This window comes from Suillus fuscotomentosus (assembly GCF_016647785.1).
Source record: "Suillus fuscotomentosus strain FC203 chromosome Unknown F5891scaffold_360, whole genome shotgun sequence".
In the NCBI taxonomy this organism is placed as follows: Eukaryota; Fungi; Basidiomycota; class Agaricomycetes; order Boletales; family Suillaceae; genus Suillus; species Suillus fuscotomentosus.
In genome coordinates this window covers 18,631-33,679 of record NW_024539872.1, presented here as the reverse complement: position 1 = coordinate 33,679, position 15,049 = coordinate 18,631, and the positions used below count along the sequence as shown (strand labels likewise).

At 39.8% G+C, this 15,049-nt stretch overlaps 2 protein-coding genes across 2 annotated transcripts; one reads left to right on the top strand and one right to left on the bottom strand.

The window, feature by feature from the left end:
• Positions 1-2,871: 2,871 nt before the first annotated feature.
• On the bottom strand, positions 2,872-3,156 carry F5891DRAFT_970369 (uncharacterized protein; the record flags this gene model as incomplete). Its single annotated transcript, XM_041376339.1, has 1 exon — positions 2,872-3,156. A coding segment is annotated over one exon (285 nt), but the record flags the coding sequence as incomplete, so codon positions are not given.
• Positions 3,157-8,093: 4,937 nt separating this feature from the next.
• On the top strand, positions 8,094-8,833 carry F5891DRAFT_1202163 (uncharacterized protein; the record flags this gene model as incomplete). Its single annotated transcript, XM_041368929.1, has 3 exons — positions 8,094-8,203; positions 8,497-8,562; positions 8,617-8,833. 3 exons carry the CDS (start codon positions 8,094-8,096, stop codon positions 8,831-8,833), a joined length of 393 nt encoding a protein of 130 aa, XP_041216329.1.
• Positions 8,834-15,049: the final 6,216 nt, after the last annotated feature.

Genomic DNA, 15,049 nt, shown 5'->3' with positions numbered 1-15,049 from the left:
ATCAATAAGAGCCATGTAATGCTGGTAGTAGGTGCAATTGAGAAAGTTTTGACCACTAGCATTTTGTATAGCCTCAGTAGAGGAGGGCATGAGGAAAATGCAGTTAAAGTATTTCTCCCACTACTCTGTTGAGCATCTATAGTATTGCACTTGTTGGAAGGGGAGAGCAGAAATTATCAGCAACTCTGGACGTGCGAGGTCAATGCACCTATGGGCAGGAATGGAAAGGTACGAACTGGCCTGCTTACATTTCCTGTTAGGAGCCTTTCAATAATGTCAAAGTAGAACTGCTCATAGATCTTGGCAAACTTTCTGATTGATAGCAATTTCAAGGGCCTGCACATCATCCTCTGCTCCATCAACTTCTTGTTCCTCACCCCCATGCAGGGCATTCAGGTCCACATCCCTACCTGCCAAAAATGTAACATGGGTTGACACAAACACCCTGGATCCAAGTGGCAAGGTGCATGGGCTGGTAGTCTAGGTCTTGTAAATCATCAACATCCCTTGTCTTACAGCTGCAGTTTTGCATTCTTTGTTTATTTAAGAGTTTCTTGCTCTGTTATATGATACTCAAATCAAAGGCCACCTTGATCTCATCCATGTATTGCTGTGATAAATGGAAGTCATAGACTCTGGCTTGAACTTCCTCTGTATCAGCAGGCGTAGAAATCCATTATGTCCTGCATTCATGGTGATGTCGCACAGGAAGTACAGTGGCTCAAAAAAGTGTTCCAATGTTTGTAGGTTTTCATATAATTGTGTTATTGCAAGCCAGGGCGTGAGAATCTACTGAGCCAAAGGGAGGTCCCGAAAAGCTTTGCTTCTCAGCTACAATTAGGACCCCTATAGCATGAGAATCTGACGATGTTGTGTGAAGATATGGCTATTTTTATTAGATGACTCATTGGAACACTTTTTTGAGTTTGAATCTGATATACATAATCTCTATAATTCTAGTACTTAGTGTTTCCTCCCTTGGCTTTAATGACTGCTGCTACCCTCCTAGGCATACTTTCTATCAATTTCTGATATTCCTCCTTAGCAATCTTTCCCCACTCTACTACAACTCTCTCCCATAACTGAAATAGTCCATTAGGTAGGTCTTGATAGGCAGCAAGCATTCTCTTGAGTAATTCCCAAAGATGTTTAATGGGATTGAGGTCTGGAGACTGTGCTGGCCATGATAGGACAGTAATATCATGGTCCTCAAACCATTTGGTAGCCAACTTTGAGGTATGCTTGGAGTCATTATCTTGTTGGAAGATAATGTCTTCTTCATCAATACCTGATTCTTGCATGCTTTTAAGCAGACACTCCTTCAGAATGGAGACACTGCTCTGCATTCATCCTCCCCTCCACCTCACATAGAATTCCTACCCTATGTCACCCCATGCAGCCTCACACCATCATATTTCCTCCTCCAAACTTAAGAGTATCTTTCACTTCTTTTTCTCCAAGTGGATCTTCTGCTTTTTTCCAAACATACTCTTGACCATCTGACCTCATCCTATTGATTTTAGTTTCATCTGACCAAATAACTCTCTTCCAGTCCTCTACAGTCCAGTTTTGGTGCTTTAAAGCAAATGCTAGTCTCCTTTTCCTATAGGCTGGTGACAGTAGGAGTTTCTTCTTCTTGACTACAGCTTTAAGATTGGCTTCCTTGAGAGTGTTCCTGACTGTTTGAGTGGAGACAGTGGTAGGGATGATGGAATTGATGTATTTTGTGGCTTGAACAGCAGTAGAGGCCTTTCCAGATATGATATGATGAACAAGAGCTCTTTTGTCATGCAGAGTAAGTTTAGAAGGACGACCTATTTTGACATTTTGTTTGTTGAGAATATTCTGGTTAATAACCCTGGCAATAGTTGACTTCCTCAGACCAGTTTTGGAGGCAATCTGCCTGACCAGAGGTGGAGAGAAAATGGATATTATCTCTTTGAGAAGAGGAAATAGATTTCATGCTGATTATGAGGGACATGATATTATTGGAAGGGTTTATATATGTACAGGATATTAAAGTAAGACCATATTGTCAATATGGGACCATTTATATATATATTTGTAAATGGTGTCATCTCTAAATGATCTGATTTTCATATTTTAATAGAAACTCAAAAAAGTGTCCCAATGAGTCACCTAATTAAAATAGCCATATCATCACACAGCGTCATTGGAATGTCATGCTATAGGTGACATAACTGTAGCCGAGACGTGGAGATTTTTGGGACCTCCCTTTGGCTTAGTCAGATTCTCACGCCCTGGCTTGCAATAACACAATTACATGAAAACCTACAAACATTGTGACACTTTTTTGAGCCACTATAAGTGCCACTGTTGTATAAAAGAGGAATGATGGGGGAGTCTTCATTATCGGGATCTTCCAGTGCATGACAGGCACAACTCTTGAGTAAGCTCTCCCATCAAATCTCTCAGTGAGATGGGTGAAGCAAGCATTGAGTATGTAAATGCATATCACTGCCAAACCCAATATAGGTTCCAGAGTACGCACTTTGGCATCAGCTTCAGCCAAGTTCCTGAGCATTATATGTACTGTGGCCAGGTGATAATATATGAAGAGCCTAGGACAAAGTATGAGCTTGGTGTATAGAATGACATGCAGGTGCGTTCTCACCACCAAACTCGTCTTTTAATTATAACTACAGCACACTTAATCAGTTCTTCAGGAAGAGTAGACAAAGCATGAATGGCCTTATCCAGCAGGACTCAAATCTCCAAGCATGTGCAGCCATCATGACCATTCACACCTTTCTCTTTCCCAGTGCATTCAAAGTATATTTGGCTTATTGAATTCAAGTCAGCTAGGATCTTCCATTCCTTCTTCTTTTCTAAAAGCTCCTTAGGTTTTCTTTAGCAAAACACCCCTGGTATTAATTGGTAAGAGGTGTTCTTCTTAGTGCAGTATGCCTGAATATAGGAAACATTGTCTGCAAGATCTGTCATGGTGGCACAGAAGCTGGCAAGTTCCTTCATCTGCAAGGTGTGGTCAAGATGGAATTTGTCTTTCCTTGTTGTAAGGCTAGAAATCTTTTCCAGGGGTGCGGCTGGCATGAGGTGGCTCAGAAGCTCCTCATGACAAGACTCATGCCAGGTGACAACATGCCCCTCTGCCCCAATGGTCAGAGCGACGTCAATAAGTCAGTCATGAGGATCCAAGCGTCAATATTTACATGCTTAAACATGTCTTGAAAAGCGAAGTGTCTTTTAACATCATCCTCCCCATTCTGCCTTAGTCATTAATCCTTCATACACTTTATGTATGTCACAGCTTGTATATATTTATATAAGTATTACTAACTCCGCCCGATAATGTAGCTTAGCACTGGTGATTAGGGTCCACAACTGCATCACATCCAGATCTCACTTCAACATGGTAAGTAATACATATCTTAGCGCATATTATTTACCAACAACAGGACTTTATTTCCTAATTTGCTTCTGATATAGTAAGCTTGGCTGGATCTGCATCTCTCATTGGAGGACTGGCTTGCATACAAGCTCTAAATATTACATAATGTAGGTGTAGGCTATTCAGTTATTCAGTTATTCATACCATACTTATTCTCCCTACTTCGTACCTTATACACTAGCCACCATGTCTTATGATCAATATCAACAACATTATCCAAATGAAGTACATATATAATCAGTTTACCATGGTAATATATGGGTGTCTGGAATAGCCTTTGTGCATGGCATAGGTCAGATCTTGGATCTCGGTTCAAAGTCACTGAGCCAATTTGTGTAGACTTCTAGCCAATTGAACACCCACTGAAAGGACTGCATGATGGGCACTCAACAAATCTTGTGAACTCGAGATCTGGCATCTTGCTTATGCTTGCAATAGCCAATGTCTTTGGTTCAGAACTCCACTGCAAAACATGAGTATGACTTATGTGAAAGGCAATTTACTTTAAATCCCTCCTGCTCATATTGAATTCCCCTAGCAGCTCATTAGTATTCTAATGTCAGTGAGTGGCCAGGTCCCCCACCAATGTTTCATTGCCAAACTTCCAGCAGAAACTCTATCTGAAATATTCATGCTAGTTGTACATGGCTCCCTCAAATGACATGAAACATACGAGATTGCCCCTTAAAGTGTCATGATGCCAGATTCACTAGCATTAGTAAACCGGTGTAGAAACAACAATACTGCCAGGAACAAAGATAGCTCCTAGCTGTATCTATAAATGTTGTAGGTCGTGCGTTGCCTAGTCTGCAATACTTGAGATGGCAAGTGCGTTCGACCCTATAGGGGAAGCGAGTGCAGCGAAGATCTACAGGTACGCGCTGAAGCGAAGTGCAAGAAAGCGCAGGTGCGCGCAAGGCGTGGGAACACGCGCGCGTATTAGCGTGAAGCGCAGGAAAGCACGCGTGCATATGCAGAAACAACAGAGAGGTTAGACTTAAGTGATGATATGATACTAGATAAGAGAAGAGAGATGCGAGGTGTAAACAGATAGAGTTCTACTATGTTCTGCTAAGTAGTAAGTAAGTAGTAATAAGTAAATGGGAGGTAAAGTAAGGTAAAGTGTAGTATGTACTGCTGGCGCTTATATACCGCGCCTAAGCGTGGTCATGCGGAGCCAAAGCGCTACTGAGTAGGTATGTAAAAATATATATGAGTGAGAAACTATGATAAAAATAAAGGTGGAACTATGCTAATAAAGGAAATGGAAATATACGTACTAGGGAGCTTGGTGGACAGTGGATGGATGCATCTGAATGGCTGGTGCTATAGGGCGCGCAAGCGCGGGAACGCACGCGCATACATCGTGAAGCGCGGGAATGGTGCGTGCATGGTGCGCGTTGCGCGGGAAAGCTGCACCTCATATAGAGATAGCTGTGGGTAGCGCACAGAGTGACACTACAAGTTCATGCTATGTACTTCCTAGTGTAAAGCTGTCATATCAGACCATGAGACACACAAGTCTCTACACCGGCACTAGAGGAGAGCAGCCCTCTCTCACACCAGCCTATTGTCGACACTCACCGTTGATCTCTACAAAATGGTCTCCAATAAATCTGGAGTTGGCTGGACATGGTTGGCCACCATGATCAGATGATCAGGAAGATCCTTGATAGATATCATGATCAAAGCTCAATAAGGAGCAGCATCTAATTGTAAAGGACAGATGTAAGTTGTGTATCATTGTAGCCTACACCTGTCTAAACATGTCTGCCTTTAGAAGGAGGTATCGGGATTTCACTCCAATGATGTGCCATCACGCCAACTGCATGCCCACTGTTCTCAACCTGTTGTTCCCAGAGATGTACAGATGGTATTCCCTGGATATAGCCAGCAATATTTGGATGTCACTTTATAGTGCCCTTTATCTTCTAAATGAGCACAGGACAGAGGGCTCTGAAGCTCTTCATCTCAAGTCTATAAAACTCATAAGAACCAACAACACCATTTTTTTCTTCTGGAATTTCTGTCCAAGGTTCATTCAGACAGTCAAGGGGACCCCATTCACCACTCTTATAGGTGCTAACCTTTAAGAAGTTCCTGTGCAATCTCCTCACCTCCTCAAACTACATAACATTGTTCTCTATGACATTCATTTGAATTGGGCCACTTTCCACCTTTCTACTCTCCTTGGCGTGATCCTAACTCAATCACTTACTCTGTTCAGGCACTGTATCCAGTCATTAGAGCTGTCCCATCATAGTGGTAAAGTCAGACTAACATTTGATAAGTTTTTGGGGATTCTAAAAGCTTATTCCTACCTCCAACATCTCGTGCTAAGAGCCTCAGGGCCACTGCCTGGTCGACCTTTATATTAAGTATCACTTCCCCTGCTCCAGTGGCTTCACTATGAATTCCCTCAAGTTAGAAATCCTGCCAAGCTATTCAGAGGGTTTCATGCCTCCAATCTGATCAAGCTTTCTATTGGCGAGAGTTACATCCGCAAACAACTCACATATGACAATGACAATGGCAATGAAGACAGCCCTGCTAATAGTCTTCTAAGATACTGTGCTACTCATCGCCCATTTTTGAACCTGCAGGAATTATCGCTCAACAGGATCACTGCACCTATTGAAGCATTCAGTCTCTTCCTGGCCAGTGTTCCCACACTTCGTCATCTGTCACTACTTGGTATACCAAAGGCCCTCCATGTTATGCTCAGCATTGGTTAGACATCTTAATGTTCAAAGATCCAAGTAAAATCAATGTTCTAGTGAAGATGAAGTTAGATTGCAGGCCCTGGTCTGCATAGGTCAAGTTAAAGATACAAAGTGTAAAGTGTAAGGTATATATAATAGTATTGAAACAGAGCTTGAATATAAGTAACAAACGAGAAAGAGAACAAAGAATTGTACAATAGAATGTTATGGAACATTATGGAATGATTAGTAATAGTGACAATGTAAAAGGTGAAAAGTGATAACTGTAACCCTCCATGCTCTGGCACCCATCTAGGATCCTTTGATGGGTTCTGGTATACCCTGCTCTGACCTTGAGTCCATCCAGATTTTCTGAAAGAGGAAAACTATCAATGATATAAGCCTTTGTTGCGTGTTGCGCACCATTCTACATCTGACATGTCTACAGCAATTCAGACAGACTAGTAATGCAGCACCTACATCACTAGCTTTAGCTCTTGGGAAGGCTTTTGGTGGGGCAATGTCCAAAATGTGGGATGCGGAGCTTAGCAGAGATGCAAGCCTGATTCTATGATGGCATTGATATAAGTTTAAGCATGCATGTACTAGTCTCTCATTATTGCTAACAGCTGATTATACTTTAGTAGTACCTAAGTTCATAGTACCTTCGGCACCTGTGTGTTATAGGTGTGTAGCTGTTACATGGTGCACATTAATAGAATGAATAGAGTTGTGGAAATCAGGGAGGGGTGCTTCCCCCATCACAATGAATGGACCAGTGTACTGCCAGTGTCTACTCAGATATTAAGTAGAACTACAGAAAGTCGTGTCTTGAGTCCTAACATGAACATCCAAGACATATTCCACATGTGAAAAAAAAATCACCAATGATATTAGTTTCTCAAACAGCTGTAATAATTAGATAGTTGCCAACAACACAAAGATTATAGTGGTTTGTTTGTATATATAGTATCCAACCTGGACCTAATTCTGCTTTTCTGGCCAGCAATATGGTGGCACAGGCGAATACTATGCCGAGACAATCATTATAGTGATATGTGAGTGCTACACTCTCATGGCAGGCTAAAGTACTGCTTCAAAATCATTGATACCCAAGCAGCACTCTCTGAACTGTAAATCCTGGTTGAAATTCACATCTTGACCTGTATCAATAACTATGTTTTGCAGGTGGTAACATTCTACACCTCAATCCCCTCATGATACCTCAGATGATTTGAGACAATTAGTTGGGGCCATCCTTTCCCAAAGTGATTCTACTCCCTTGTCTACCACATGGGATAGAGTGCATATTGGCAGAAAATCTTCCTCTGATCTAAGGACCCAACATTTTTTTCTCCTGGTTATCTTGTGTTATGTTCTCTATACATGAGATTAGGTGTTTGAGTTACTATACACTTATATCAATTGGTTAATTCTGTCATATAATATCTAATACTTGCTCCTTTGATCACTTATCTATGTCATTTAGGAATCAAAGTGCTGTCCAATAACATCAATCTCATTCGTAAATTTCACATCATACAAGTGCACCTTCTACACTACTAGCTTTGAGATGTTAATTTCCAGAAGAAACTATTGGCTTCCTCCATAAGACACCGAATACTGCTGTGGACTCTGATGACTAGTATAGTCCTAGTGACAGTGATGGATCTGACATGCCAAGAGACACTCATTCACCATTTTGTGGTGGCATAAATGCTCACATGCACCACTTTGTGGTTCATGATGGCCTGCCATTCATACGGCCCCTTGGTCAGTGAGGATAGTACTCAGCACTCCATCGCATCTCCTTCATGCTATGCAAACTACATTACATTATCTGATAGGGATCACTTCAAAGATTATCTACCCACTACCATATTATGGACTCATTAATTCACTGATGTGCCCTGCCAGGGCTTGCTCGATGTTGTAAGTTGATATTTGGACTTGCATAGTCAATGGCTGACAAGCTTTCAGAGTGGGACATCCAGGAAGTCATTTCACCTTTTCCAGATATACTGATCATGAGCGTCTCTGTGATCAAGTTTGCAAACAGAGATTTCCTGAAGTGTGTACAAAGGTGAGATAGATCATATTCACTGCAGTCAGAAGTTCACTGAGCTTTATCTAGATGATCCAGAAACAGAAGAAGGATCATCTATGAGCTGCTACCACGCATTTGAACAGACTTTTTTTGTGCTAATATTGCATCTAGTTATGTGATCCACCAAATTTTAGGTTGGGTGATGGAAGCACCTCACCTTCTATATTTCTGAGCTTGGCTATATATTACTAAACCTGTCAAGAGCTCTGAACTCGCATCTTTCATGTGCTGATATTCCTTCTGTCAACTTTCACTAGATTAGATCGAGCTATAGTCGCATTGACTTGTCACAACAACCTGAAGGATCTCGATGCCGACCAAGTGTGAGCAAAGCAACAAATGCAATGAGGCACACTGTTCTGAAACCCATATGACAGGAGCTTCTTTTTGGCACAGGCTCACATTGATGCTCCTGCCCTTGTCAACCCCATTGTGTACTTGAATCCCTCAATGACTTTCTCTCCCCTTCAGCCCCTCCAAGACATACATTTCTCAATCTATCATCTTCATGCTCACAAACAGAATGTTATTTCAATGATAGAGAAGGTCGGAGGGAAACTCATCTGCTTAAGGAGCACAATGTGGTTAGACTAATACTCTCAATCAGTGTTGGAAAATCTTGACGGGCCAGATCCTATAGACAGTTCTGAGCAGAAGTTCTCCTTGTTTGTGTATATTTACATGCATGTGATGGTCTGAAATTATCTGTAATCATACCATAGGTTCACTCCTTTTAATTGTGATATTTCACTGATTACAATCTGGATGTTTATTAGAACATATCAAAGTGGGTGTTGACCTGGTGAAGTTACCCAGTTCATAAGCAAACAACATTGTCATTTCCAGGTAAGTAGTGACCCGCTACTCGCCCATTAAGCTGCCCTGTTACATTAGCTAAAGTGAGGGGATTTCTATGACAAGTTTGGTCACTCTTGCTTGATCATCAAACTCTTTTTTTGTTCCTTTTATTACTCATCGCTTCTTATCACCTTTTTCATTCGGTTTTATTCTGTCTGTTGGAGGTGTGCCGACAGAGCAGAGGGATGGCCTTATGCACGGTATAATCACAGCTCATACTTTTCGACATTCCATTCATGGGTTCTCATAGGGCCAAAATCATTTTGCACATTGTGTCATGTATGTACAGAGTGTATGGTCCAATATAGTTCGGTCCATAGCCCTGGAGTTGGGTGGATTGAATCAAAATAAGGTTTGTGGTCCATCATTTCTCTGACTGTGCTTCATTACTTCTTAATTTTTCATGTTTTTATCCTTTTTTCTTCACTTTTCAGAACTGTTTCAAATTTACAGCGCGACTCATCCTATAGTGTGGCCGATCCCTCCTTCAATATCCCTGGAACTTTCATTCACTAGTGGAACTGATTGCGACGTGATAATGGACACTGATATTTTAATGATATACTTATGCGCTTTCTTAATGCTCTAGCCAAAACTCTGTTGTCTTCTGTTGAACAATGTGGGAGTCGGACATTGGTGATCTCGGTACATGCTTATTAACACACTTTGTATCCATAGCTTCTAATGTGCACTTAACCAAATATCGTTAGCCTAACATCATTTGATCTATCAGGCAACACTTGGGAATTTGGTGTTGTCTTCAGAATTTTCCAATGTCCATGGAGAGTCCAGTACTTTATCTAAAGCACTCAATTTGTTCCATGCAGAAAAAGATGCCATCCTGGTTCTCTTTAAAAGGATTGCCATAATCTCACTGCTCCATAAGAGTGACAAGGATACATGATCAGAAGACTCACCTCTTGGATGTAGTAGGTGCAGTGTCACAGAGCTCATTTACCGCCAGCAGAGAACGAGACTGATGATGTCTTTGGAGGACACATGCACTGCAGTTTATTGGTCACTCCAGCTCCTTGTTTCTCCCTCTGAATGGACCTATGCCAAAATAGAAATAGAAATACGACCACTTGTTTTTCTTACTTTCTGAACCTCACATGAATGCTTCTCCCCCTTATGCATTAATCTAATTGCTCAAAGCATCCCAGAGCTTGTCATCCAACAAAAATATTGCACTCTGAAGATATCAATGTGTAGTATTAATAGTAAATCACTGTCAATAATTACATAAAGTCACATCCAGGTCCTAAATTTGGATTCAATGTTTTGCTCCCAGCAGTTGCCAATCATTCACCATTGATTCGCTATGTACTATCACTTAGCAATATTTAATTCGCCATGACCCTCCAACCCTGAATCATTCAAAATTTGATTTACTATCAGCATACGGCAAATCCAGTGCCAGTTGTTTTCAACCCAGCAAGTCTGAAATGTCATAGTTAGATCCTGTCAGAAGTATGTATCATTCAATATGTTGTGGCTGGAAATTTCTGATTTCATTTTGGAGACCCACATGATGTTTGTTGGTGCTATAAAGGGTGGTCATGGGGACTGGGGATCTTGTTCAGTGCATTGCTCTCTTTTCTTGTATGTAGTTCCACTATATCACTAATATAGTGCCTTTGTAGGATATCACTCACAGCTATCCAGCATAAGCAAGGGTCCACAATCAATGGAAACCTCTGTGAGTATGTTCGTACATTCCCTTGGGTGTAGATTCTGTTCCAACAACTGCTTGGTTAAGGCCAGTTAGATGCACTCCAAACAAGCCAGTTCAGAAGTGAATCCTCAAGGTACATTTCCTTCACCTTGCAAGCAAACTGACCATGAGCAAATTTCAAGGTATGTTTTTACAGAAAATGAATTTTATCATTAGCAGATTTGAAACCTGTATAGTCCAAGAGAAACAGATTTTGACTCTGGCAATCACTTGGCAATTTAATATTTCATAGGTTTTGAACCCACACAGACAGATTCAGATTCTGTTGTATTTACTGCTTGGCTAAGATCAGTGAGATGGACTTTCAATGAACTCATTCAGAAGTGAAGCCTCAAGGCACATTTATCTGCATTTTCTCAGTTTTTTTCAATAGCATGGTCACTGTTGATTCCTTTATCCTGCTTTTATTGCAAAAGACATCAGACTTCTTCTGGGACTCTTGACTTCAAGACCTGTTTATCTAGCAATTGCTCTGAAAAAGTGCTGATGGCAGACCACCATGGTGGGCCCATGATGTTTGTGATGTCTTGATAATAATATCTGAGCCACAAGTGACAAATAAAAATAGAAGGATCACATATGATTGGGCCTAAGAGGGGTGTCAGAAATTCATGTCTGCATCCAGTGTAATGAGGTGAAATATCATGGCTGGGATGAAGGTGATGGTGTATGAATGCAAGGATCAGGTCTCCTCAGGCTCAGACATCAAATTCTATCTCATCCAACCAGGTCCAAAGATTCATTTATGTAAAATATTTATCTCTACTTCTTTTATCTCATCTACCACTGATGATCTCAAGCTTGATTGATATTGCTGTTTGTTTCATGCACAAATTAGGAATATTTTTTGCTAAAAAATCACCAGAGGCAAATGCGAGTATCTTAATGCAAACTTGGAATGATAAGCACAAAAACAATTTAATTCTTTCCAAAGGTCTCGACTTAGTTGAAGAACAAGAGCAGATTATACATCAAGTTTGATTCTAATGACCTGAGCAATGAAGAAGAATACACATCTATCAAGGCAAAGATTCAAGCTGTATTTGAGATCTTTCATCATCTTATTGCTCTCCTCTTGCTTTTTGAAAGTACTGTATTGCATTCTGTATTCAATTCATCTATTTAGCTAAAGGAAAACATTATGAGTAACAGGGAACAGTAGACCTGCCTTACAGATTGACTTCTTAATGGTCTCTTTGAAGATGCATCTAACTAGTGTTAGTCAAACAGTTGCTGCAACAGAATTCCAGTCTGTTTCAGATCTGTGTGTGTGTGGATTCAAAACTTGCTAAAGATAAAATTTCCAGTGATTATTAGAGTCAAAATCTGTTTCTCTTGGAATGTGCGGGTGTGAAACCTGCTAATAATAATTTTCATTTTCTTTAATGAAACCACACCTTGACACATGCTCATGATCAGTTTGCTTACAAGCTCATCAGAGCTGTGTTTAGCCATGTGATTGTCCTGACAGAATAGACATCTGTTTCAGTTGGAGTGCAACAGGTTTAAAACCTGTTGAATATCACATTTTGTTCATAAAAACATGCCTTAAATATCTGCTCATAGACAGTATCTCAGACATTGATCTTCATTATCCTTACTTAAGCTGTCACCAGAGTCAAAATGTTTCTCTTGGACTTTGCAGGTTAAATCTATACAACACCAAATCTACTGCAACTGTGCCCACTGTCTCAGCTTTATATATTATTGTTTATTTCTATATCAGACCATATGACAATGCAATCAATACTTTACAACATGTTTGGTTCCTGATAGAGGTCTATTTTCACATCATTCTAAGCACTTTTATAGCGCAGTGTGATGTGTATTTCATTTGACACACCTGGCACTTCAGCACACGCTTACTAGCACAAGCACTTTTGTTGTGCATCAGTGTGTGCACCTTCAGCTCGATCACTTGTCCTCTTTCTGTCCATTTCATGCATGTTTTGGTTTGTCAGTGCATATTGCCATTATATCCCTGTGTATTCTGACAACATCTCTGGCACTATGTGCAAACATATTGCATCTTTATGTCATGGACACTTACTTACATATTTGCTTCGCTTCTGACTTGCTTTCATGCTCTGAGATTGCACTTGGAATTACTTACATAGCACCATGTATTATCTACCTCTTAACAAGTTTCCACCACCATCCTGCAGATCGTCCAAACTCTAAGTTTAAATTCTACTATGCTATAACTACTTCTCAACAAATTCTAAGTGTGTTCTCAGCATGTGGAAGCAAGTTGGAAGCGCAGCTAATAGGCAAAAATATGTAAGTTGCTTCTGAATGGGTTTATTGGAAGCACATCTAACTGGTCTTAGCCAAGCAGTTGATACAACAGAATCTAAATTTGTCTGTATGAGTTCAAAACCTGCTAAAGATGAATTTGCCAAGTGATCATTAGAGTCAAAATCCATTTCTCTTGGACTGTGCAGGTTTGAAACCTGCCAGTGATAAAATTTATTTTTTTATGAAAACACACCTTAAAATTTGCTCATGTTCGGTTTGCTTGCTAGCTCATCACAGTTGTGTTTAGCCAAGTGGTTGTCATAATAGAATCAAAATCTGTTTCCATCAGAGTGCAATAAGTTTGAAACTTGTTGAATGTTGTTTTTTTCTCTAAGAATGTGTCTTGAATATTTGCTCATAGACAGCATCTCAGACATTGATCTTCATTGATTCAATAACAACATTTTTATTCTATGAAATCCAAAATAGTGGAATGTGATGAATCATGAGGTAATGCAAAAGACACATCATTATACAGATTACAAACCTATTTAGTTCAAGAGAAATACATTTTGACTCTGGCAATCACTTGAATAAGCACAGTAAAGAATCTCAGCCTCAATATATTTGTATTTTTCCTAATTCCTCAGGTTATTAGGATCAAACTTGAAAGTTCAATGTGTAATCTGCTCTTTTTCTTCTTAAGACCTTGAGAAAGAATTGTATTGTTACTGTACTCATCCTTCTGAGTTTGCATTAGGACTTTGGTTATATATTAACCTCTGTGTCAAAAATACACTGTGTGATCCTTTCATTGTCAGTTTTCACTTATGGATCCACTGTAGTGGTCTTCCATCAGCACCTTTTCAGGGAAATTGTTACAGTGGCTCAAAAAAGTGTCTCAATATTTGTAACTTTTCATGTAATTGCTTTATCATGAGCTAGGGTGTGGGAATATGACTAAGCTATAGTGAGATGTCAGAATGCTATACTTCTCAGTCTCATTTATGTTCCCTATAGCATGGGAAGCTGGTATCATCATGTACAGATATGGCTATTTTAATTTGGTGACTCATTGAGACATTTTTTTAACTTTCTGTTTGTTTGATCAATACAATCTCTATAATTATAATACTTTGTGTGACCATGCTATTGAAAGAGCTGACAAAATGCAGATAAATGTACTTTTAGGACTTGCTTCTGAATGGATTTATTGGAAGTGATTCTAACTGGTCTTAGCCAAGCAGTTGATACAACAGAATCTAAATCTGTCTGTGTGGGTTCAAAACCTGCTGAAAATGAAATCTCAAGTAATCGCCAGAGTCAAAATCTGTTTCTCTTAAATTGTGCAGGTTTGAAACCTGCCAATGATAACATTTTTATTTGTATTCTATAAAAGCACACCTTGACATATGCTTTTGGTCGGTCAGCTTGCAAGCTGTTCATAGTTGTATTTAGCCAAGTGGTCGTCATAACAGAATCCAAACCTGTTTCCATTAGACTGCAACAGGTTTGAAACCAGTAAAGATGTTTGTTTTCATTGGTCTGTAGTCAAGTTGTCAATAGAGTCAAAATCTATTTCTCTTGGACTGCGCAGGTTTGAAACCTGCTGATGATAATATTTTTATTCTATGAAATCATACCCTGACATTTCTTCATAGATTATTTTCTCAAAAATAGTCTTAGCTGTGTTATTGCCACAATAGATTCAAAATCTGATTATCCTAGACTGAGCAGGTTTAAAACCTATATAATTACATTTTTTTCATTGAAATATGCCTTGAATATTTGCTCATGAATGGTTGCCTCAAAAACTCATCATGACCAGTCTTGGCCAAGTGGTTGTTACAACAGAATTAAAGTCTGTTTATTTTGGACTGCGCATGCTTAAAATATGCTAAGTGATACATGTTTTTGACCTGCTTAGTCTAGGAGAATCAGATTTTGACTTTAATAAATTATGAACTAGAAACAAGGAA